The following is a 25,868-nucleotide window of genomic DNA, read 5'->3' as shown; positions in this document are numbered from 1 at the left end:
TATAGCCCGCGCCGGAAATTAAGGTTTTCGTCAGCATCTGTGGACTCAAACATGTGTCAGCAATCTTATATACTCCAAGAGCAAGATAATGATTGGTTAGCTCTAAACTAATTGGTGACGTAACATTGAGTCTTCCTGGCAGAACTTGCGTTAGAGCTTTCATTTCTGGAAGGAAGGTGTGAAAGGCTCGACAAACTGCTAGCATTTCTAGGCAGTTGATTGTGTAGCCAACTTTCCTCATCTGACTGGAAGCCGAAGGCTGGTCTGCCCTCGCACAGAGTTCTCCAACCCATGTTGGACGCATCTGTCGAGACCACCTTCCTTCTGGAGACTGTTCGTAGGGGCACACCTCGGTTGAACCAATGGTGGTTCTTCCAGGGGTCCAGGGCCGCTAAGCAGGTCTGGCTCACTCTGATGCGCAGATGGCCATGCCGCCAAGCGTGAGGTGGAACCTGAGGTTTCAGCCAGTTCTGTAGGGGCTGCATGTGTAGCAGGCCCAGCTGTGGTTCTAGAGAGACAGAGGCCATAAGGCTTAGTAAGCTCTGGAACGCTCTGAGTGGGAGAGGGACTCCAGGTTTGAAAGAAGCCATGAGCTGCTGAATGGCCAGAGCACACTCTGGTGAGACTGTAGCCTTCATCTGGGCTGAGTTGAAAACTGCCCCCAGGAATGAGATACATTGGCTTGGGGACAGTGAGTTCTTGGCAAAATTGACCCTGAGTCCCTGTGTGTTATTAGCTCGGCCTCTGACTGGGCTAAGACAAACCAGTTGTCGAGGTGATTCAAGATGCGGATTCCCATCGGTCTCAGAGGAGAAAGATCCACGTCCATACACTTCATAAAAGTGTGCAGAGCTAGGGACAGCCCGAATGATAGGACCGTATATTGATATGCCACTCCCTCGAAGGCAGATCTCAAGAATTGTCTGTGATGCCGGGCTATCTGCATGTGAAAGTACGCATCTTTCAGATCCAGTGAGAAAAAACAGTCCCCTGGGCATATTTGCGCAAGGATCTGTTTCAATGTAGTCATCCTGAACGTTTGTCTCATGAGGGCGCGGTTCAGGCATCTATAGTGATTTTGGATTAGCCTCACATGAGGGTACCACAAATGTAGTAATTTTTGGTCTTAAATATTAATATTTGTATTAATATTAATATTGAGTCAGATGATTCCTTCCAATATTTCGGGGCACCAGTCAGGATTCTCACCTTGACAATAAAGAACAATCATGAAAGATTGTTAACTGAACTAATATTTGATAAATTGGAGGAAGTTTATCATCTGACCAATCTGAAGGATTTAGTGAGATTCGGGTGAGCTTATAGAGCCTCTGATTATCAACAAGAATGACACAGTTTGCAAGAAAATGAATTTACAAAAAGATATACAAGAGTAAAATATCACACTCACTAAATACTGCGAAGGAAAATGACTAAACCACTAAGAAAATTGAATCAATAATCAAACAGAAACTACAAACTACAACACAAATGGATGTTAACAAAACTGAATGCCAGGTAGATGAGCAACAGATTGGACAAAGCAATGAATGGGTAATTAGCAGTCTATGAGGGAGTCAATTGTGGTCTTTCTGGATGCTGGTATTGAAAATAAGTAAATAAGCATTTACTCTGAATACAGATAACGTGTCTAATGTATTTATCTATATACGCTGACCATAGATAAACAGTCTCTACACAAATAGCAATCTCATTTAGCAACAACCTAATGCCAAGGCTTTTGGAAAAGGTTTGGTTAGCTTATAATTACGTTTCACTTGGTAGGGTGATCAGTCCGGGAATGGGAAACGTTGTCCACTGGTATCCTTCCGTGTGCAGTGGGAGACTGGATTGCTTTCCAACAGCTGCAGAGCTGCACTGAGTGCTGGAGGTCTTTGTGTAATCCAGAGAACTGTAGATGGTGGTCAGTCAGTAGGATCTTTTGTAGGTTGGAGGTACTTGGGTTATGCAGGTCAGGAGTCAAAGTCCTCTGCCGAAGCAATTTGGCTGCTTGATCCGTGTGATGAAAGGTTTACTCGCAAGAGTCCCACCTTGGTCGTGCTGTTGTTCTTACCTCGTCAGGTCAGAAACTCAGAACGAGGGTCTGTTCACTTGGGAAAACTTTTATTCCTTCTCGTTGGGGAGGGGATTACTAATCCCCACCTTTCCTGATGTGGTGATGTGATTGGGTCACAGCATTCCAGGTGTCTGTCCCTTAACACACCCACCTTTCATCCTGTGAAACTTGTATTGTTCCAAAATACACAGTTAAATAAGACAAATGTCTTTAGGACCTTGGAAATGCTTCATTTCTTTTTCAAACCTTTCTCAAAGTCCTTGTGGCAGTGTTCTGAACTCGTTGAGTCCAAACTTGATGTGAATTGGTTGAGGTATCATACTTCTATCTCAGTGGGTTGCATTGGCTTTTATTCCAGGTGTGGTTTACACTGTGTGTGCACAGTTTCCTGGATGAGTACAAGGACACATAGGACATGTTCCTTACAGTATTCCTGTCCATTTTTGGTGATTTCAAGCCAATATGTTTAGAAAATGTCTTCCTTTCTGAGCATTTCTTTGTTCTTGCAGTGCTCTCGCCAGAACCGGTTTGGCAGCCCTAGGAGTCATTCGCACCTTGAACTCAGGCATGGAAGCCTGAGGTGAACAAAGGCAACTCGTGATAAGATTAGCCTATTGTCAATGGGCCGTTGATGTCATCTTTCCTGTCTCCTACCTTTGGCAGTCCTGATTACAATAGTCATTTACTTGTCGTTGAGGGTCCGATCACATTCTTTTTATTAATCAAAAGAATGTCTGTTGTGAAGCTCTGGCGCAATCATACCTGTTGTTCACTACACATCTGAGGTCTAGGATGGGACTGAGGAAGTATCGGCTGTAGAAGCCTGACTCACTCTGGGCTGGGGAACCATTCCATGGCTCCTTTCACCAGCAAAGTCATCACCTCGAAGCAGAGGATGTGTGCGTCCTTTGCTCTCACTGAGGTGGGAACCACAGGGGTCTTCAAGTGAATTGAAGTGAGTAACCCAGTTTGACACTCCGGAGATGGCCTGCCAGGCCTCTGCCCGCGTAACAAGGGATTGGATTAGTCCAGATGACAGACCGCTGCATAGGGGCCTGGTGTGCAAGGTAGGCAGAAGAGGAAATTTGCTCTCTTTTTGAGTAAGTTTGTTTTTTATTGTGTTTGTTATAAAAGCGACAGGCTGCATGGGCACGTAAACATGTGCGGGCCCAATTTTTGCAGCAAACACATTGCTTCCAATAGAGAACACAGGTTTGCTTTGCTGCTGAGTCAGCACGGCTCTGGGGCAACTGGAAGCAGCAGCTGAACTAGAGCGTTTTGGCAAGAAGTGCCGCAAGGTGTGGGACGACTTCTGCGCAGTGGTGAAATGTTCAGCAAAGCCCTCGATGGCAGGCCCAAAGAGACCGGAGGGGGAGACAGGGGCATCCAGGAAGGGAACCTTGTCTGCATCCTTAATCTCTGTGGCACTCTAACACAACAAGGCTGGCTATCGACCTACCAATGGTCTGGGCTGTGGCCTACGTGGCGCGCAGGGCCAGGTCAGTTGTGCTGCGCAGTTCCTTGAAGGTGGCAGTGTCAGGTCCAGTCTCGTCCATTGAGCGGAGGAGCTTAGCCTGGGACACCTGGAGGACGGCCATGGTGTGGAGCACTGAAGCTGCTTGGCCGGCTGATGAATAGGCCTGTCCAGCAAGAGCTGAGGTGGTCCTACACGGCTTGGATTGGAGGACAGTCTTCACTTTCCATCTGATGGCAGCGGGCGGGCAGAGGTGCATGGCCACTGACAGCAGCTTTTCATATCCTTTCTCTTCAGTGCCATCGACAGTGGTGAAGGCGGAAGAGGTAGAAGGGCATAGGCGGGCCAAGTAGAGGGCTTACCACGACTTGGACAGCTCGTCATGGACCACTGGGAAGAATGGTGCTGCACGCTGACGAGGGGCCTGGTGGCGTGTGGGCTCCTCGGGGGGAGACCAGTAAAGGCAGAGCTCATCAACAGCCTTGGAGAGGATGCGGAAAAGATTGGCATCCATCCCAGCTCTGGCGTCAATGGGCTCTAAGGATGGTAAGGGGGCTGGGTCTTCAGCAGGGCCCGTCCACTCCTCCATGTTGGAAGCCACTAGTGACATGCTATCATCTAGAGGGTCATCTTCCCATCTGCAGAATGAGACCATGACGCTCGCGCCGGCAAAGGGACGTTGGTCTGGGCAGAAGAAAAGGACAGGTGATGTCTCTCTTTGTGGAGAGAGTTCATATCCAGATGCTGAGTGCCTCTGCCCCGCTGTTTTTTTCTCACAGGTGCCTGGGAGGAAGGAAACGCGAGGGTGCGAGGGGCAGAGTAGCTCTCTGAAAAGAAAACTATCCGCGAGCGCAAAGAGGCAAAACTCATGCTCTCGCAGTGAGAGTAGTTCGTCCCAGTGAGTGCAGCCTCAGTGTGGGATTTCCCCAGGCAGGCGACGCACTCACTGTGCCCGTCATCAATGTGCAGGTGTGCTCTGCACGAGCCACAGCTGTGGTGTGACATTTGAAGCAATGCCACAGAAATTTGCTCAGTAGAAAATAAGCTCTTTTATAAATAAGCTCTTTTAGATGCTCGCCGGATGGCAGCAGGGAAGCACTCCGCCACACAGGCATTGGTTAATTTTATTCCACTGCCCGAACCAATGGATGTGCAGTTTAACTGCGTTATGAAATAAGGCTTCAGTAATCTGAGAAAAAGGACTTTTCCCCATATATGTCTAGCGTCTATTGAAGGGGAACCTGGGAAATGAGCAGTGGCATCGACTCTTAAGCCCCACTTTGGAACAAGGTATTCAGTGGGCCAAAAACCCCTAGCCCCAAGGAGGCCTGATCAAATCCTGGAAGTGACAGTGGAAACATGACTAGCCCCGGCACGCATTGGAGTGCTAGCTTTTGGCCCGACAGTGGAAACGCGGTTAATGTGTGTTAGCTGGGGTTTTGGCTGGGGGGTGGGGGGTTACAGAGGATAGTAAAACTTGAAATAATTTTTTGATGATGTGGCGTTTAGGTTTAGGGGTAGGGTTAGAGGATAGGGCTGTCAAACTTGACGCATTAGCGCATGCAATAAATTTTTTCAATTTAATTTAAATTTAAGCTAAATTATGATGGAAAAAACTGATGCTGTGTTAATTGCATTAACGAAGCATCAGTTTTTCCGTCATAATTTGGCTAGCGTTACATTAATGGTAACAGTCTTATTCATGCAAATGCTTTTAAAACAATTCAAGCTCAACAAGACAAACGTGAACACGCTGTCTCTGAATGTCACACAACTCATGTGCACAGAAAGATGAACGCCAATATTGAGTTATCTTTTTGGGTTTGAACAAACAATAACACACAGAATTATGCCCGTTTTGTCGAGTATCCTCATAAGATTAGTCTTAAATAATTCACAGCAGTCTAATAAACCTTTTGCTGTGATGTCTGTCATTAATGTTAATCAAAGAACACATGTAAGAGAAATTTGTAGCTTTAGGATTGTAGGATTAATCTATATTTAATTTTTTAATTTATGCAGTGAAGACTGTAAAAGTGATAACTATTCAATTTTTGTATATTTCCTACCTGTTAGACAGTTAAGGCCACAGGTAGATATGACATTTATTATAATGGGTTTATGTGAAGTTTGTTTTACGTTCACCACCTAAATTAAAACATAATTTTTTAAAGCCTAATCTTGAAATTGATAGTTTTTAGATATACTGTAATGTTGAATGTCTATTATAAGTTTTTTTTTTTTTTTTTTTTTACAATTTTTATATAGACCAGTATTTCATCAGTACTGGTTAGTATCAGTGATACTGGCCTTCATTCATAAAAAGATGGCATTAAACAAATATTTAAAATATACCGTCTTTAAGTTGTTTCTGCATTAATTTGGAATATAACTGTGGAATTATTACAATATAAAAATATTAAAACTCACAATTAATTAATTGATTTGATTGGCCATCTCACTCATTTTGACATTGACAAGCACTGTTACACTGTTGAGACAGAGCAACCTAAAAATCTAAAACAAAACTTTTTGTCTTCCAAATAACAAACAGGGCTGCGTTTCCCAAAAGCATCGTCAGCTTAAGTTGATCGTAGCTCCATTGAAACCAATGGAGCTACGATAAACTTAGGCTTACGATGCTTTTGCGAAACGCTACCCAGAGCTGCACGTAATTGCAGCAGAGCAGCATCAAGAATATCAAATATTGAGGGACAATTTGGCCATTTCTGGTTTTTGGAGACTTCTCTGTCTATGGTGGTTATATAGCATGTCATACAATTAAATGTATTTATATGTATCATATCTTTTACATTTCAAATTTATAATGAACAACTGCTTTACAAAGACTAAAAAACAAATCTTAGGCCTATCTAATGCAGAGGAAGCCGCCTCTTTTCCGAGTTGCGCAGATGTTGATAGTGGAAACGATAGAGCCCCCTCTCCTTTAGTTGTGGGTTTATTTAAAAAAAAAAAAAAAAGAATAAATATCCATTTATTCATCTTTTTTCATCTTTTTCCAAAGTTCAGTTAGCTGCTATTTAGCATAAGCCTAAACGAAGCTATAACTGGAACAGATCTAGAAGAGATGGTGAGTTCAAGTCATGCCGTAAATATCGTATTTACTAGCTAAACACACATGAATGTGACCACAATGTCGTAAATATGAGTGGGAAGCTCAGGATATTCTTTAAGCCCCGATCTGTACGAGTTGGGGGCATCAGTGAGAAATATGGTAGAATACCGCAATACTTATAGGTATTTAGCATTGACATTGTCATGCTTTTCTATTTACAACAAAGTAAGCTAATTCCCTGCACAAAATGATATCATTATAAGATAACAATATAATATGTAATGATGAAGTTTGCAGTGGCTTCATAAATTAATTAAAAACATAAAAAAGCAAAACATACCTGGTGCACATTCTTTGTTCTTCATGTTCTTGAATAAGAAGGTGCTGTATTTTTGTGTAATTAAGAGAAGGTACACCGCCATCTGAATTTTGATAGTTGGTCTGCTAAATAAAACAGGCGGTGTGCCAAATATGTAGGCTAGAGGGTAGTCGTGGGTGCAGATGTGAAGTAAATTAATATTTATGAGGTAAACTAATATTTCATGCATAGGTTGCCAAATTTATGCCCAACACAGAAGTAAGCCCTGATAATCTCTGCCCTGGTTTGGTTTGTGTCAAGCCATTCATTAGTTTGGTTGTTTGATGAAAAAGAGATTAAATGTAGGCTAGTTTCAGTAAACACGCTAAGAATCATACAACAGCGGAGGATTATTATTCTGTTGCATGAAACTGAGGAACAACTGATGATGGCACAGATTAGTTGGCCAATCAACAGAAAGGGATGTTTAATTCTCACCCACATAAGCTGTATCCCAATTCAGAGGCTGCATCCTTCAAAGGCTCCAAAGTTCAGAACGAGCATTGTTAAATGGGACGGTCTAGCCTACCACAACGTGGTGGCTGTATAGGAATTCACAAAATGAAGAAGATAAATCTCAATAAGTCTTTACTAGATAATCCAACAGGCAAAACAGATGAAGGCAGGAACAGAACAGAACACAACATTTTTAACATACGAGACCTGACACTGAACTGAGGAAAGACAGGAACTTAAATACACAGACGATTAACTCAAATGATAGACAGCTGTGATTATTAGGTCAGTGTCCATGGTGACTGATTGTGGCAGGAAAACAGAACAAAGGAAGCATATGTGACTAATGAAAACAAACTGAAAGTCCATGTGGTGTGAGGGTGTGACAGAACACCCCCTACCGGAAGGTGCGTCCTCGTGCCTTAGAGAGGTGGTGAGGAGGACAAAGAGATGGTGAATCAGGCAGATAATGCAGGAGGCGGTTCTGGAGATGGAGCAACCAAGGGCAGAGACGGAGCCTGAGGTAGGGCGGAGCAAGTCGTAGTCGAAGGGCTAGAGGACCAGGGAGCAGCGGATGGTCTCCAAGTCCACAGCGGACGCAAAGCGATGTTTGACCCAGGTGGAGCCGACGTGCTGAGGTCGAGGGCAGAAGGAGCGCAGGCACAGGAGCCAGGGCAACGGATGGAGGCAGATCGTAGCTCACCGAAGCTGGAGGCGGAGCTTCGGTCTCCTCATGCCCAGGAGGCTCACTTCCAAAACCTCTATTTCCACCAACACTCCTTCAGCGATAGATGGCTTGGCCGACTCACACACGTGGTCAAGCGCACACTGCTTGGGCTCCATGGCGATGTAATCCCCTGTCGCTCTCATAAAGCGCAGCGGTCTCCATCCACCTACAGTGGGCTCAGGTCGTTGATCGTCGCTGTCTAGATGGCCCTGGCTGGGCACTGGATGGGGAGTGGGGCTGGCAGCAACCTCGACGGTGAATGCTGATCCACAGAATGCCAGCACCCACTCCACATGACGCAAATCTCCCTCGAGGACCCTCCCCGTAGTAGTCCGGGAAGGTGGTCTGATGGGCAAAATCCAGAAACCCTTCTAAATGTTTCTCAAGGGAGCTTTCTCCCTGCTCAAAGCACATGAGTTTGACTGGTGGAAAGTCCATGGTGCAAACAGGGGTGAAAATGGAACAAAAAACACTGAACACGAAAAAAAAAACGAAAAGAAAATTTTCACAAGCACGTCACTTAGTTTCACTTTTGGTTGGGTCTTCTGTAACGTGGTGGCTGTGTCTTTCCTAGATAATCCAACAGGCAAGCACAGATGAAGGCAGGAACGGAACAGAACACAACACTTGTAACATACAAGACCCAACGCTGAACTGAGGAAAGACAGAAACCTAAATACACAGGCAATTAACTCAAATGACAGACAGCTGTGATAATTAGGTCAGTGTCCATGATGACTGATTGTGGCTGGAAAACAGAACAAAGGAGCACATGTGACTAATGAAAATAAACAAACTGACACTCCATGTGATGTGAGGGTGTGACACCTACGGAGGATTGTTCTTGTCACCTAGCAACTTTGACAGCTACCGTTGATGAGTGGCAGTAACGTTTGTACTGCACTTTTTTAAAAGTTATATTAAAAAACAAAACAGGGTTCACAAAATAACATGTAGGTTCACCATGGTCCATTTCTGCATATAATATTATAAGAGTATAAACTACATATGATTGCATTTTAGTAAGATATGTGAACATTTGAACCAATTTAAAGTTTTTTTTTTTTTTATATATATATATATATTTGTATTATTAGATATGTAAGTTGAAATCCATTGCTTACATTTAAAAGTATAATTCAGCGATTTCTCTCAAAAAATCCTGTCGTCCACGGTGCGCACTGAATTCTGAGGTATGCAAGGCCACAAAGGAAATGAAGGAACGCATTTGGAGGCCTGCATTTGAAGGAGTCTTCAAATTCGGACAGCCTTCGTCACGCCGCAGTGACGCAATCGGCCTTCCAAAGAGGCCTTCAAAAGATGCAGCCTCTAAATTGGGACAGTTGTAGAGATTAAATATTCAAGCTGTTTATTCATTTTCTACATCTGAACTTAAAAGCGAACAATATTTTATTTATATATATATATATATATATATATATATATATATATATATATATATATATATATATATATATATAGCTATGGAAAAAAAAGACCACTCCAAGTTCAGAAATCAATGTTAAGTGGTCTCTTAATTTTTTCCATAGCTGTATATATATATATATAAGAAAAAGGTGCCATTTTCTCTTTTTAATTTCAATATTAAATAAAAAAAAAACCGAATGATCACAACATACCCTGATTTACTCTGTGTGATTTGCTCTTCAACTCATTGTATAAACTATGCATAAATACATGATTCTACTTTGTTCATAATTGTTTATGCAATTTGCAAAATTATATTTGAATTATAAAGTTTGATATACCATGACTGACTTTTTGTACAGTCACTCATGGTATTTCATTGCTTTGAATAAACAATTTAATGCATTGCATTAATATTTTGCTCATTGCGCCCTATTGTGGCCTCAGGAGACAAGCCAAAAGCTTATCCCCCTAACAGAAATTATGCCTTTTAAATTTGAATACAATCCAAATATTAGTAATGTTTAAGTAAAAAATTTGAATTTAGTTTTTTAGCCAATTTTGACTGCCCTGCTATAGAGTGCATAAAACGTGTTTAGTTACAAAGTAGCCTAGGTCTTTTTTTCCCTGGTGTGCTGCTTCATTAACAGCTAACTTCAGACTGCTTCTTGCTCTGTTGTTCTGCTTTTCTGTTACAGGAGCCCATTACTTCTACTCTTGAAGACCCACAATGTGATGTTAAGGTGTCTCATTTCACACTGTTTGCATATTTTTGCATGTTTTTCTTTAAACAAGGCTAGATTTTCTACTAAGACTCTTTTGAGGCCAATATAACAATATTAAAGGATTAGTTCACTTTCAAATGCTTGTGTAAAAGCAGAAATAAAGTACCTTGGGTTACCACTGCACAACTTTCTGTTTCTGACACCTGCTTGTCACAGAGAAGACAGGAAGTCAAATAGAGTTTTGTATTTTCTTTTTTTCCTTCAAACATTTTTTTTTCCCCCTTTTTTTTTTTGTTTTTTTAAACCTGTTTTTTTTTATTTAGTACTGTGGTACCTGTGACTGTTTATACTATTTACTGTGACAAAAGTTTCAGCAATTATTGTGATATGAAAATGTGATACCATCACATGCCTTTGCAAACCATATGATAATATTTACCTGCTGTTAGAACAGTCATGTATGATCTCATGACTGGATCATTACACTGGGTCATTTCAAGCATGATTAACAGTTCAAATGCACAGCCATGATTTCTTCATTTTTTCTTTATAACTACTGTTTGTTTCAATCATATGTGATGTAGAAAAATGCTGCCCTCCTTTCTTTCTTCAACAGCAGCAGCCTCAGTCTGTCCTGGAGGAAGACTATAATCATGAGCTAGCTGGATCGAAAGACATCTACCCAGCCATCGAGAGGAAATGTTCAAGTATGACTGTCAGCTCCACCTCAAACCTGGAAACTGAGGTGGATTTCACTGCCAGTATGGACTTACACAGTGGCATGGAGGAGTTTTCTAAAGAAATGGCTAAGCTGGTCGAAGAAAACAAAGTGCAGCTGGGCAGGGATAGTTTTGACGAGACTCCCTGCAGGTCTCAATCCACTCATCACATAAATTTGCAAGATGTATCACCTGGAAGAGAATGTTTCCTTGAAGGTCGTGCTCATCAAGCTATAGAACCTGTAAGGGCGAGTTTGCATTCCATAACAGGAAGAGATCTACAGAATTATGTGAAACAATAATAACACATTTTTAAACAACATTATTATGTTGCAATTGTTTTTTGTTGTTGTTGTTTTGTTTTGTTTTGTTTTTTTTTCTTCATTATTTGTGTTTAGGTAACATTTGGATTTGTTCCATTTCAGTCAGTCATGTTCGACGTACGTCGGAACTGACCGACGAATTGGAGATCGCTTTGAGAGACCAATCTATTTCGAGTGTTACTAAAATGAGTCAATACATGACTTCCAAAATGTTAACGCAGAAATGCATTTTCGAAATGCATCCATCCCCAAGATTGGTTTGCAGCAGTCAACCTGAAGGACATGTACTTTCATGTCTTGATTTTCCCTTGACACAGACTGTTCCTATGTTTTGCATTTGAGGGTCGAGCATAAGACATGGTGCTCCATCACTTCAGCTTGTTGGGACTTCCGGTCAACTGGGAAAAGAGAAAACTCTCCCCTGTGCAGAGGATCTCTTTTCTTGGTATGGAGTTGAACTCTGTCAACCGGACAGCACGACTCACAGAGGAGCCCCTGGGGCATATGGCATCTGCAGCCACAGTAAGAGTAACTCAGGTTACTTCATGTGAGGCCGCTTCTGCACTGGCTTCACAGCTGAGTCCCAAGATGGGTGTAGCAGAGCGGCACACACCACACCGGGTGTCAATCAACCCATACTGTTACCAAACCTTCAGCCTGTGGTCCGACCCTTCATTTCTATGGTTGGGAGTTCCCCTAGAACAAGTGTCCAGGTATGCTGTGGTATTCACGGATACTTCTGCCACTGGCAGCCCTGGTTTTTCTCTGTTCCGTATGTGCTCTGTGGCTGTACTTGGACAAAACACATAGTTTCAGGACCTCAGACAAGCTCTTTGTCTGTTGCGGAGGCCAGCAGAAGGGAAAGGCTGTCTCCAAGCAGAGGTTAGCCCACTGGATAGTGGATGCTATTGTCTTGGTGTACCAATCCCAAGATGTGCCTTGCCTGTTCAGGTTGCGAGTACACTCAACTAGAGGTGTTGCTTCCTCCTGGATGCTAACTCAACGCACCTCGCTGACAGATAGTTGTATAGCTTCTGGTGTCTCTGCTGGTGTTCTTTCCCCCCTAGAACTAGGCTGGAACCACCCCAAAGACTTCCACATCTTGTACTAGCCTGCTTGGCTAGTCCATTTGTGTAACCGCCACATTTCACCTCCGTACGGGCAGGATGTGGCTTCTGCAGCGTTCCCTTTTCCTTTTCCAATAGTCACACTTGTGGGTTTTGCAGAACAGCGGTGACTAACCTTCTCTGCTTAGCACTGCAGTGCAAAGCAGCTGATGCAATCATCGCATGCCAATGTGCATTGGCTCATTTTAGTTACACTCGAAGTAGATTGGTCTCTCAAAGCGATCCCCAATTTGCCTGTCAGTTACGACCTACTTCTCCGTTCCCTCCTTCAGGGAGGGAGACATTTTCTGTTATTTCTTTATTTTCATTTTTTTTTTTTTTTGGTACTTCATTGTGTTTTTTTTTTATTATTATTTATAAATAGGGCATTAGTAAAACAGAAGGAGGGACATGTTATGAAAAAATTCATTAAATTCATTCAAACCTATTCAATAATATAGAATTTTATCAACTAACTTTTGTATAAATTAACTTTTGTATCTGAGATTTTCTGAAATGAAGATAGCTATAGCAATCCAAATTTTAGTATTTGATTTGAATTTAAGGCCCCTTGCCGTATAACCGTGATATTTACCCATCATGCAAAAAGTAAAATAATAATAATAATAATAATAATAATAATAACAAAAACTAAATAATAAAAAAATATATATTAAAAAATAAAAATATATTGAAATATAAATAAAATGAGTGGAAAATAGTAGAGTGGGGAATTGTTTCATTTGAATCAATTTATATATTTATTGAATGGATAACTAAACAATTTGTAACAAACATCCTCTATTTTACTGTGAAATAAAAATGTGTTGGATACTGTAAACATCTTCTGTATCATCTGAAAATCATATTGTGTAATTGACCGGATGCACCTCATGCATATGTGTCAATAATAATAATCCTGACTTAATTACAGATCATGGCCGTGATTGATGGATTGATGTATGCTCAATTAACTTAGAACAACTGTCTTTTACTTGATATGGCTATTTATACTGTTTGTAACAAAAGCAAATACTCAACATACTAATGTAAATATTTTTGTCTCTTTTTTACTCATCAGCCCCCTGTTTCCAAGAAAGACCCCAGTGCAGTGAGTGCAGCACAGATGTTGCGAAAAGGGGATTTTAAAATGGAACTGCATTCTAATGGTTCTGATGTTCCTGTCGAAGACATCTCTGATCATGTGAGAATTTAACTGTAATGTCTTTACTTCCACTATCACAGAGGTTTTCAGCCTTGCTCTTGGGGACCCATTGCTGCGTTCCACATACACTTTGCTTTAACACACTCACAAACTTCCTAAGCACTTCACATTGGAGGAATCCCCACCGACATTTTGAAGTGAGTTCCACTTCGTGAAGTTTATATGGACAGACCCTCTACCACTTGATTTTGACAGATTTTTACTTCATATGTACACTTCAGGCAGCTCCATATACCACAATGCAACTTAAATGTGACATCACTGCAGATCACGTTTTATTTAAAACCCCACTACAAACTAGTCTATGATATATATATATATATATATTAATATTGTCAGGGTTCATGTCAGGGTATACGGTCCAATGAATTTAGGTCCCAGTTTACGTGCAGGAAGTTTGAGGGGAATGTCCTGGGCTGACAACCAAACCTTCTGACCACACACGTAAAGCGGGGGCTTAGAACGGTGACGGTCCGCCAATGCCTTGTTCCTTTCGCCAGTCTGAGAAAGGGCTTGTCTGGCGAGCCTCCACGTACGGTATTGCCACTAGACGGGGTAGGCCTGTGACAAAGTCCATGGCTATGTGTGGCCAGGGTCTCAAAGGAATTGACAGTGGCCGGAGTAGCCCTGCTGAGGGTCGATTCGAGCCCTTACCCACAGCGCACACTGGACAGGCCGATACGAACTCACGCGTGTCCCGCACCATAGACGGCCACCAGAATCGCTGCTTAATTAACGAACATGTTCGAGTCGCTCCTGGATGGCAAGCTAGGTTGGATGAGTGGCCCCACTGAAGAACGCTTGTTCGGACCGACTCAGGCACGAATAACAGCCCCGCTGGACACCTCGCGGGAACAGTGACGCTGTGTAGCGCCTCACGGACCTTGGACTCCACTCCCCAGGTGACCGCCATGACCACCCGGTTGGGAGGCATGATGGTCTCCGGTGAGATGGGTTTAGCCTCAGCCTCAAAAATCCGTGAGAGCGCATCGGGTTTACCGTTCTTACTACCTGGGCGATATGAGATGTCAAAGTTAAACCGACTGAAGAACAGTGCCCACCGAGCCTGTCGAGAATTTAGTCTTTTCGCGGAACGAATATACTCTAAGTTCTTATGGTCGGTCCAAACTAAAAATGGAACCCCCGCGCCCTCCAACCAGTGACGCCCCTCCTCCAGTGCCAACTTAACAGCCAGTAACTCCTTATTCACGATGTCGTAATTCCGTTCAGAAGGGGTGAGACGATGAGAAAAAAAGGCGCATGGGTGTATTCTGTCATCCGCAGATGATCTCTGGGACAAAACTGCCCCTACTCCTACCTCAGACGCGTCCACCTCCACAATGAATTGGCGAGACGGGTCGGGGTTGGTGAGAATGGGAGCCGAAATGAAGCGACTCTTTAAGTTTGTAAACGCCTCTTGAGCCAGCGTTGACCAACAGAAACGCATTCGTGTGGAGGTGAGACTTTTCAGTGGTAGGGCAACCTGGCTAAAACCCCGAATGAATCGCCTGTAAAAATTGGCAAACCCCAGAAATCGCTGGATTGCCCTACGACTATCTGGGGTGGGCCAATCAGCAACCGCTTTTACCTTAGCAGGATCCATTCGGATACCTTCGGGTGATAGAACGAAACCCAGGAACGGAACCGACCGTGCGTGAAACTCACACTTCTCCACCTTAGCGAACAACAGATTCTCGAGTAGCCGCTGCAACACTCGCCTGACGTGCTGAACATGGTCACGCTCGTTCTGGGAGAAGATCAGGATGTCGTCGAGGTAAACAAATACAAACCGGTTGACCATGTCTCTGAGCACGTCGTTGACGAGTGCCTGGAAGACCGCCGGGGAGTTAGAGAGTCCAAAAGGCATAACCAAATATTCAAAGTGACCTGTGGGGGTATTAAAGGCGGTCTTCCATTCGTCCCCCTCCCTAATCCGAACCAGGTGATAAGCATTGCGTAAGTCCAACTTCGTAAAGATGGTCGCTCCCTGCAAGAGTTCGAACGCTGAAGACATCAACGGCAAAGGGTGGCTATTCTTTACAGTGATGTCATTCAGCCCTCGATAATCTATACAGGGACGTAACGACCCATCCTTCTTCCCCACGAAGAAGAACCCCGCCCCAGCCGGAGAGGAAGAAGCACGTATTATACCGGCTAGTAGAGAATCGTTGATGTATCTCTCCATGAGCACGAAATGCCCAAGTGTTCAGCCAGCCCAATGTCCATGAAATCACCCTCCGCTCCAGAATCAAGCAAAGCGGACACCTGATGAACAGCCCCCTCCGACTGCAGAAGAGCCGGGAGGACAGCACGGCCACCAGATGGCAGCAGCGTGTTAGTTACGCTCACCGTGCTTTGTCCCCTGAAAGGTGCGTGCCGCTTCTTTACGTGACAAGCAGCCGGATCCATTCGGATACCTTCGGGTGACAGAACGAAACCCAGGAACGGAACCGACCGTGCGTGAAACTCACACTTCTCCACCTTAGCGAACAACAGATTCTCGAGTAGCCGCTGCAACACTCGCCTGACGTGCTGAACATGGTCACGCTCGTTCTGGGAGAAGATCAGGATGTCGTCGAGGTAAACAAATACAAACCGGTTGACCATGTCTCTGAGCACGTCGTTGACGAGTGCCTGGAAGACCGCCGGGGAGTTAGAGAGTCCAAAAGGCATAACCAAATATTCGAAGTGACCTGTGGGGGTATTAAAGGCGGTCTTCCATTCGTCCCCCTCCCTAATCCGAACCAGGTGATAAGCATTGCGTAAGTCCAACTTCGTAAAGATGGTCGCTCCCTGCAAGAGTTCGAACGCTGAAGACATCAACGGCAAAGGGTGGCTATTCTTTACAGTGATGTCATTCAGCCCTCGATAATCTATACAGGGACGTAACGACCCATCCTTCTTCCCCACGAAGAAGAACCCCGCCCCAGCCGGAGAGGAAGAAGCACGTATTATACCGGCTAGAAGAGAATCGTTGATGTATCTCTCCATGGCCTCCCCCTCAGGACTGGAGAGTGAGTAAAGGCGCCCCTTGGGTGGAGAAGTGCCAGGTAATAGATCTATCGCACAGTCGTACGGGCGATGCGGAGGGAGAGATGAAGCTCGGGACTTACTGAACACTGCCCTCAAGTCATGGTAAGCCTCCGGTACATCCGCCAGGTGCACCAGTTCCTCCTGTAACATAGAAACAGACATTAAAGGAGATGATGCAGAAACTAAACACTGAGACAAACAGAATGAGCTCCATGCTAACACAGAATTCAGAGCCCAGTCAATGTGAGGGTTATGCTTAGTTAGCCAAGTGTGCCCCAAAAACACTGGAGCGGAAGGAGAGTGTATGAGGAGAAATTGAATCTTCTCAACATGATTGCCTGAAATGGTGAGGTTGACAAGCTTAGTGGAATGAATTCTTGCGAGAGGAGTACCACAAAGGGTTTTGGCTGAAATAGGTTCCGCCAAGAGAGAGCACGAAATGCCCAAGTGTTCAGCCAGCCCAATGTCCATGAAATCACCCTCCGCTCCAGAATCAATCAAAGCGGACACCTGATGAACAGCCCCCTCCGACTGCAGAAGAGCCGGGAGGACAGCACGGCCACCAGATGGCAGCAGCGTGTTAGTTACGCTCACCGTGCTTTGTCCCCTGAAAGGTGCGTGCCGCTTCTTTACGTGACAAGCAGCCGCCATATGCCCCGCCTCCCCGCAGTAGAGGCACAAGTTATTAACAAGCCGATGACGACGCTCCGTGACACTCAGATGGGCTCTCTCGACCTGCATGGGTTCCTCCTCAGACGAGTTAAAATCCTGTGACGTAGCGCCTCCCGCGCCTGGTGTATTGGTGAAGGACTCGTGAAAAAAGCCTGCCCTCCGATGCTGGGAACGGATAGAAATCCGATTGTCGACCCGAATAGCAAGATCGACCAATCCGTCGAGAGAAGGGGGTAATTCCAGGGAGTAAATCTCGTCCTTAATGTGTTCCGCTAGTCCATGGAGAAAGTGGTCCCATTGTGCTTTAGAATTCCAGCCACAGGATGCTGTGAGTGTACGGAACTCGATGGAGTACTCCGAGACTGAACGAGTTCCTTGTTTTAAAAGCGACAATGCTCGTGCCGCCTCAGTGCCCAACGCAGAACGGTCAAACACTTTACGAAGTTCCTGTGAGAAATCCTCGTATGGTCTGCAACAGTCGTGTTCATTGTCCCACATGGCCGTTCCCCACTCTCTCGCAATCCCTGCAAGGTGCATGATGACGAAAGCCACCCTGGACTTCTCCGTCAGAAAGCAGGAAGGCTGTAGTGAGAAAGTCAATGAGCATTGCAACAGAAATGAGCGACATGAATTAGGCTCACCGGAGTACGGAGCAGGTGGATTAAGGCGAGGTTCAGAACGGCGAGGAACGGCCACTTCAGCCTCAAGTTGATGGGAAGCAGTAGGCATCACAGGAGGGTTGGTCTGAAGTTGTTCCAGCCGTTGAGTTATCCCGGCTAGCTGACGTGACATCTCCGTCATGGCCTGATGAGAAGCCGTCAATTCCTCCTGCTGCCGTCCCAAAAGAATGCCCTGTTGAGTAATGGCTCGACGCAGCTCAAGTTCATCCGCTGAGTCCATCCTTTGGTCAGTTGATTCTGTCAGGGTTCAGATAAATAGAAGACTCAAATGCAGTGAACAAAGTGAAAAGTTTATTTAGGAAATCTTGATGACAACGTGAAACGTGAACTTGAAGAAACTGTATGGTGATTCCCGTGTTCTCCGCACATCAAAAGCGGAAACACAGACTTGGGATATCACCGAAGAAACAGGAGGCCAGCAGGAGATAAAGTCCCGCTACAGACTCCTCGTCTTAGGGTCCTGAGCACAACAGCAAAATAGCAGGTAAGTCACGAGAGCACAAACACAAGACAGAGAGCACAGACAGAGAACACAGACAAAAACACGTCCTCGCGACACAACATAGTGATCAACTGACAACAAAAGGAAGACACAGCTGGGAATAAATAGGGAAAGAGAAACATGTGACAGGTGAGGGAGATCAGCTCGTGATTGTGCACAAAGTGCTAAGGCAACGCTGATTGCCCGACTCATGAGCTGCAGAAAATGACAGGACACTAACAAACAACAGAGACGAACTGGCGACACACCCTGACCCGTGACAAATATATTTTAATATTTAAAACAACCCAAACACACCTATATAACATAGAATGCTGCAATAAACAATTTTGTAAGGGAATAAAATTTAAATAATAAATCAACTCCATAGTGTATTCCAAGTGATCAAGGTTACAAGGCTGGGGATGTTCCAGTTTAGCCCATTGTAAGGGTTCCACCAGTAGTGGGCACTTATGCAATGTAAGCAATGATGTACAGTCTGAGGGAAGTTAGCATAATGAAAGGGCATAAAAAAACGAACTGGAACGCAACCACTGTCCTGCAGAGTTCAGCTCCAACCCTAATCAAACACACCTGAACCAGCTAAAATTAATCCTCTGGGCCCTGAGGTTTTTTCTGGACCCTGGAGGTGTTTTGACATGCCCTGACATTTGTGCTTATTTCTGTTACTTTTAAGTCTGATTACACTGTATTCAGCACAAACTCTGTTACAATAATATGAGAGCAGCATGTATGTAATGTCATGATTGACTACAGGAAGCAAATGCAAGTAACGTCGTTTATTCAACAACAAGCAGTAACAGAAACACAGTCAATGAAAACGGGCAGGCTTCAGGTGGCGCAGGGACTGAGATGGTCGGCTGGTGACATGACGTGGTGACTGAAGAGTGGCGGTGAGATGATTCCAGGTTCCAGACAGTAGACAAGGCACGAAGACAGTAATCCACAGATAGACGACGAACAACTGGGACTCCGGTCAGGAACAGACAAGACAACCACGAACAGGACACCAAACAACGATCTGACAAAGGAGAGATGAACGAGGTGAGTATAAAAAGACTGAGGTGATGAGCAGCAGGTGGGGAGAGTGATGAGTGGCAGCTGGGTCCACTGATCACCCACGTGGCCTGGGCACACCCACAAACACACTCGCACACAAACACAAACACACCCACTGCGGTCATAACACAGAGCACGCGACAAGAAGGAAACAATGCATCTGCGAACCGTGACAGTACCCCTCCTCCTAGGAATGCCTCCTGGCATTCCCCGACTCCCTTACCTGTCGATTGTAATCCTCGATAAGGGTGTGATCCAGAATGTCCCTGGCAGGAACCCAACTCCTCTCCTCCGGACCGTAACCTTCCCAGTCCACCAAGTACTGAAATCCGCGTCCCCTCCGCCTAGAGTCCAGAATACGAGTTACCGAATAAGCTGGCTCCCCATCTACGAGACGCGGCGGTGGGGGAACCGGGGCTGGCGGGTTAATCTCAGAATGAAAAACAGGTTTAATTTTGGAGACATGGAAGACGGAATGAATCCTCCTGTACACTGGAGGAAGTTTAAGGCGGACTGCCACCGGACTAATGATCTTGGTGACAGTGAACGGGCCAATAAATTTAGGAGCAAGCTTCTTAGAAACGGATCGGAGAGGAATGTCCTTGGTAGAAAGCCACACTTTTTGACCGACGACGTAAACCGGAGGCCTTGACCGGTGGCGATCGGCCTTGGCCTTGGTGCGTTCCCTCACTTGGAGGAGAGTCTCTCGGGCTCTCGTCCAAGTTCGGTGGCACCTCTGGACAAAGGCGTGGGCAGAGGGGACCGCGACCTCGGATTCCAGACTGGGAAAAATAGGTGGCTGGTAACCTACACTGCATTCAAACGGAGATAGGCCCGTGGACGACACTGGTAAAGTATTGTGTGCGTACTCCACCATTGAGAGTTGCTGACTCCAAGAGGAAGGATTCTTGGAGACCATACATCGCAACGTTCGCTCCAAATCCTGATTGGCTCTCTCAGTCTGACCATTGCTCTGGGGGTGAAACCCAGATGACAGACTAACAGTCGCCCCCAGCAATCTACAGAATTCCTGCCAAAATTTGGAAACGAATTGGGGACCCCTGTCAGAGACCACGTCTACCGGGAGGCCATGAATCCGAAAGACGTGATCAATGACCGTAACCGCTGTCTCCTTGGCTGAGGGTAATTTGGGCAAGGGAATAAAATGAGCCGCCTTCGAGAACCGGTCCACTACGGTTAAAACAACCGTGTTCCCTTGGGAGGGTGGGAGGGCGGTCACAAAATCTAGCGAGATATGGGACCAGGGTCTCGAAGGGACTGACAGCGGTTGAAGTAACCCCTCTGGGGCACGATTGGAAGTCTTACCAACGGCGCAGACTGAGCAAGCCAAGACAAAATCGCGAACGTCACGAGCCATGAGAGGCCACCAGAATCGTTGCTTAACAAAAAACTTAGTTCGACTGACTCCTGGATGACATGCCACGTTGGAACAATGACCCCACTGAATGACCATGGACCGTAATCCCTCCGGCACAAATAATCGGTTTGGTGGGCACTCGGGCGGAGGCGTTACCCCTTCTAGAGCCGACTTGACTCTCGATTCGACCTCCCATGTGAGTGTGGAGATAACTAATCTCTCGGGAAAAATGCACTCGGGAGTAGACGGGCGTTCGGAACGGTCAAAAATACGAGACAAAGAGTCGGGTTTGATGTTTTTGGAACCCGGGCGGTACGAGAGAGTAAAATCAAAACGTCCGAAAAAAAGTGCCCACCGAGCCTGCCTGGAGTTCAATCTTTTGGCAGTTCTGATGTATTCTAGGTTCTTATGATCGGTCCAGACGATAAAGGGTACCCCAGAGCCCTCTAACCAGTGGCGCCATTCCTCCAACGCTAACTTGACTGCCAGCAACTCCCGATTACCAATGTCGTAGTTACTTTCGGCGGGAGATAAGTGATGTGAAAAAAACGCGCACGGATGCATCTTATCGTCTGCGGAAGAACGCTGGGACAACACTGCACCTACCCCCACCTCTGATGCGTCGACCTCCACCACAAACTGCCGTGATGGATCAGGGGCAACGAGAATAGGGGCTGAAACAAAGCGAGCCTTCAGTTTGGCAAACGCAGCTTCCGCTGCGTCTGACCACCTGAACGTAGTTTTGGGGGAGGTCAAGGCGATCAGAGGTGAGGCTAGTTGGCTGAAGTTGCGAATGAAACGCCGGTAAAAATTGGCGAACCCCAGAAACCTCTGTAGGGCCTTACGGGAATCTGGATTTGGCCAATCTACCACAGCCTTAACCTTCTCAGGGTCCATGCGTACTCCCTCAGTCGACACGATGTATCCTAGGAAAGGAACAGACTGTGCATGAAAAACGCATTTCTCCGCCTTGACAAAAAGCCCATTCACTAGCAACCTCTGAAGCACTCGTCGAACGTGCTGTACGTGTTCCTGGAGAGATGAGGAAAAAAATCAATATGTCGTCCAGGTAGACAAATAAGAACTGATCGACCATATCTCTCAGCACGTCATTGACGAGTGCCTGGAAGACCGCTGGGGAGTTGGAAAGCCCGAATGGCATGACCAAATATTCAAAGTGCCCCCTAGGGGTGTTAAAGGCGGTCTTCCATTCATCACCCTCCCTGATGCGGACCAAATGATAAGCATTTCTTAAATCCAATTTCGTGAAGACGGATGCTCCCTGCAACCTCTCGAAGGCTGAAGACATTAACGGCAAAGGATAGGTATTCTTTACCGTAATGTTGTTCAACCCCCAGTAATCAATACAAGGTCGCAGGGAACCATCCTTCTTCCCCACAAAAAAGAACCCCGCCCCCGCTGGAGAAGAGGAATGGCGAATGAACCCGGCTGCTAGTGAATCAGAAATATATTTCTCCATAGCCTCTCTTTCGGGAACCGAAAGTGAATATAACTTGCCCTTAGGCGGAGACTTCCCTGGTACTAGATCTATGGCACAGTCGTAGGGACGATGCGGAGGAAGAGAAGCAGCCCTGGACTTACTGAACACCTCCTTCAGGTCCTGGTACTCAACGGGCACGGTAGACAGATCCACTGCTTCCTCCTGTAAGACAGAACCAGAAAAAGACGAACAAGCAGAGACAAGACAAGACTTATGACACTCCTCACTCCAGGCCACAATGCAGTTCTGGACCCAGTCTACCCGGGGGTTGTGTCTGGTGAACCAAGGATGACCAAGGACGACGGGGGTGTGAGGGGAGTCAAAAATAAAAAATTTAATCTGTTCAGAATGGTTGCCAGCGGTGATCAGGGTGATATCTTCAGTGATGTGAGAAATGGTGGGAAGACTCTGTCCATTGAGTGCGTGAACAGCGATTCTGTCGGTGAGTGGTCTGAAAGGAATGTGGAACTTGGTGGCGAAAGATTGGTCCATGAAGTTACCTTCTGCCCCGGAATCCAGAAGTGCGTTGCAGTTGTGAAGGTGATGTGACCATCCCAATCTCACCGGGAGGAGGGTGGATGTGGTTGAGGACTTTCCAGCGGAGATCCCACCCGACAGTAGCCTCAAACTTACTGCCGGGCTTGCCCTTTTAACGGGCAGTTGAAAGCGAAATGTCCCGCCTTGCCACAATATAAACAAAGTCCTTGGGACCTCCGCCTCTCCCGCTCCTCCCGGGAAAGCCGAGCTCGACCTACCTGCATGGGCTCATGATCTTGAATAGGACTGACCGTGTCCCCGCCGCTGGACCTCCGGATTTCCTCACTCCTGTGGACTGGACTTCTCCGCTCGGCCCTGGTCAGCCGAGCATCCACCCGGAGCGCCAGGTCGACGAGACCATTAAACGTGGTGGGGAGGTCCAGCGCGTAGATCTCCCTTTGAACACGGTCAGCCAACCCATGCAGGAACATGTCCCACTGCGCCTCCTCGTTCCAGTGACACTCTGCCGCCAATGTACGAAATTCGATGGAATAATCAGACACCGACTTCTCTCCTTGGCGTAGTTCCGCCAACTGCCTGGCGGCTTCTCTCCCCGCGACTGAGCGGTCGAACACTCTCTTCATTTCTGCGGAGAGTGACTGGAACGAGGTACAGCAGGGGTCTTGGTTCTCCCACACCACCGTTCCCCAGAGCGACGCCTTCCCCGTCAGAAGCGTCAGTACGAAAGCCACTCTGCTTTGTTCGGTGCTGAAAGTGTGGGGCTGCAGAGCAAACTGCATGGTACAATGTGTCAGAAAAGCTCTACAAAATCCTGGTTCACCTGAATAAGCTTCGGGTACTGGAAGACGAGGCTCCGAAGCGGCGACGCTCGCTGGTGTGGGTGGGGAAACGGCCGGTGTGGGCGGCGCAGCGGGAACACGAAGCAGCTGGACTTGCTGGGTGAGCTCGGATACCTGCGCCACGAGAGCCTGCACGGCTCTTCCCGTCTCGTTGAGATTTCTCTCCTGTGACTCCATTCGACGAATGCTGCTGTTGACGAAATCCTCCAGTGAAGACTGCTGAGTGCTTGCTGCTTCCGCTCCTTGGTCAGATCGTTCTGTCATGATTGACTACAGGAAGCAAATGCAAGTAACGTCGTTTATTCAACAACAAGCAGTAACAGAAACACAGTCAATGAAAACGGGCAGGCTTCAGGTGGCGCAGGGACTGAGATGGTCGGCTGGTGACGTGACGTGGTGACTGAAGAGTGGCGGTGAGATGATTCCAGGTTCCAGACAGTAGACAAGGCACGAAGACAGTAATCCACAGATAGACGACGAACAACTGGGACTCCGGTCAGGAACAGACAAGACAACCACGAACAGGACACCAAACAACGATCTGACAAAGGAGAGATGAACGAGGTGAGTATAAAAAGACTGAGGTGATGAGCAGCAGGTGGGGAGAGTGATGAGTGGCAGCTGGGTCCACTGATCACCCACGTGGCCTGGGCACACCCACAAACACACTCGCACACAAACACAAACACACCCACTGCGGTCATAACACAGAGCACGCGACAAGAAGGAAACAATGCATCTGCGAACCGTGACATGTAAAAGTTTGTAGTTAGTTGTAGTTGTAGAAAACTGAAATAAGGCCTAAAGACATATCTTGCATGTCTGTGTGATAACTATTGGCTGTGTATTGGCAGCAGATGTGTTTCAGAAAGTTTCTCGCAGAGACAGAGGGTGTGTTCACACTTGTCATGTTTGGTCCAATTAAAACGAACCCTGGTGCGATTGCTCTGGTAGTGCGGTTCATTTGAACATGTGTGAACGCTGTCATCCGAACCCTCTTTTCACGCATATCGTTTTTTCTCATCATAGTCTTCAGTTTGCCCATCACAGGCTTCAGTCGCGCCTCTCCACACAGCAGATCATTTGTGTGTGTGAATGATGGATTCCCACAGCTGTTGTGACTCTTTTATACATTTTATAAGGTCTTCACAAGTTCCCAGATGGCCAAAATACCATCCTATGCAGGCTATGCACACACAACAAGTGCATTTATCTCAGCACATAGCATTGTTTCGGATGTTCAGTAAGTTCCATCTCAAAATAGGCAATACATCATAAAATCTGACCAATCAGGTTGTGAACGTGTCCCTGTGCCTTTAGGTCCAGTATCTTTTGGTTCTGTGATAAAATTGCCAATCTGAACGCTAATCATGATTTTTAAAAAATCCAGCAGAATGTGCCGGCGCATTCACCGGGCTCTGAGAGTTAAGATCTTCAGGATTTCTTGAAAAACACAGGCAGGCATTGAAGGGGTTTGTGGTCTACACAAGTACCACTAATTTAGTGGATCTCACAGGTGGCACTAAATGGATATTGTGAGTTTTGGTCACATCACTTTAGGTAATTGTCAGATGATTCCTTCCTAAAGTACAGGGCACAGCCAAGGACAGGGCAGAAAAAAATACAATACAAGAAAATTGTTGAATAAATAAGAATTATGCACATTGGAAGGAGATTGTCATCTGACCAGTCTGAAGGATTTGTGAGATATTGTTTACTTATGGAGCCTCATACTGTATTATCAACACAAGGAAGACAACAATGAAAACATCTCAGGCCCTGTTTGCACCTGGTATTAAGATGCACTTTGGTCAATAAGATCACAAGTGGACAACAGTACAGGTGTAATACAGGTGTAAAAGGGTTCTAAAACATTTTGAGTTTGTCCACTTTCGACTACTTCCAGAGGTAATCGAAAACGCATTCAGCTGGATTGCTTCCACAGTGTAGACGCTGCGTTCAAACAGCCTGAAAAGACTTCCTACTCTCCGCCTACTGACCTAACGCGCTGA

At 45.8% G+C, this 25,868-nt stretch overlaps 1 protein-coding gene across 3 annotated transcripts in view; it reads left to right on the top strand.

Annotated features, from left to right (window-relative positions):
* LOC137021686 (band 4.1-like protein 1) overlaps nucleotides 1-25,868 on the top strand; it is a 660,940-nt gene that overhangs the window by 623,486 nt on the left and 11,586 nt on the right. For all 3 annotated transcript variants that reach the window (XM_067388496.1, XM_067388498.1, XM_067388497.1), the window contains one exon: nucleotides 13,551-13,673. In XM_067388496.1, coding sequence (XP_067244597.1) covers nucleotides 13,551-13,673 — 123 coding nt within the window. The remainder of the gene's footprint in view (nucleotides 1-13,550; nucleotides 13,674-25,868) is intronic.

The sequence above is a fragment of the Chanodichthys erythropterus genome, chromosome 6 (genome assembly GCF_024489055.1).
Source record: "Chanodichthys erythropterus isolate Z2021 chromosome 6, ASM2448905v1, whole genome shotgun sequence".
NCBI lineage: Eukaryota > Metazoa > Chordata > Actinopteri > Cypriniformes > Xenocyprididae > Chanodichthys > Chanodichthys erythropterus.
The sequence above is the reverse complement of the archived record's forward strand: the minus strand, read 5'-3'. Positions and strand labels throughout refer to the sequence as shown.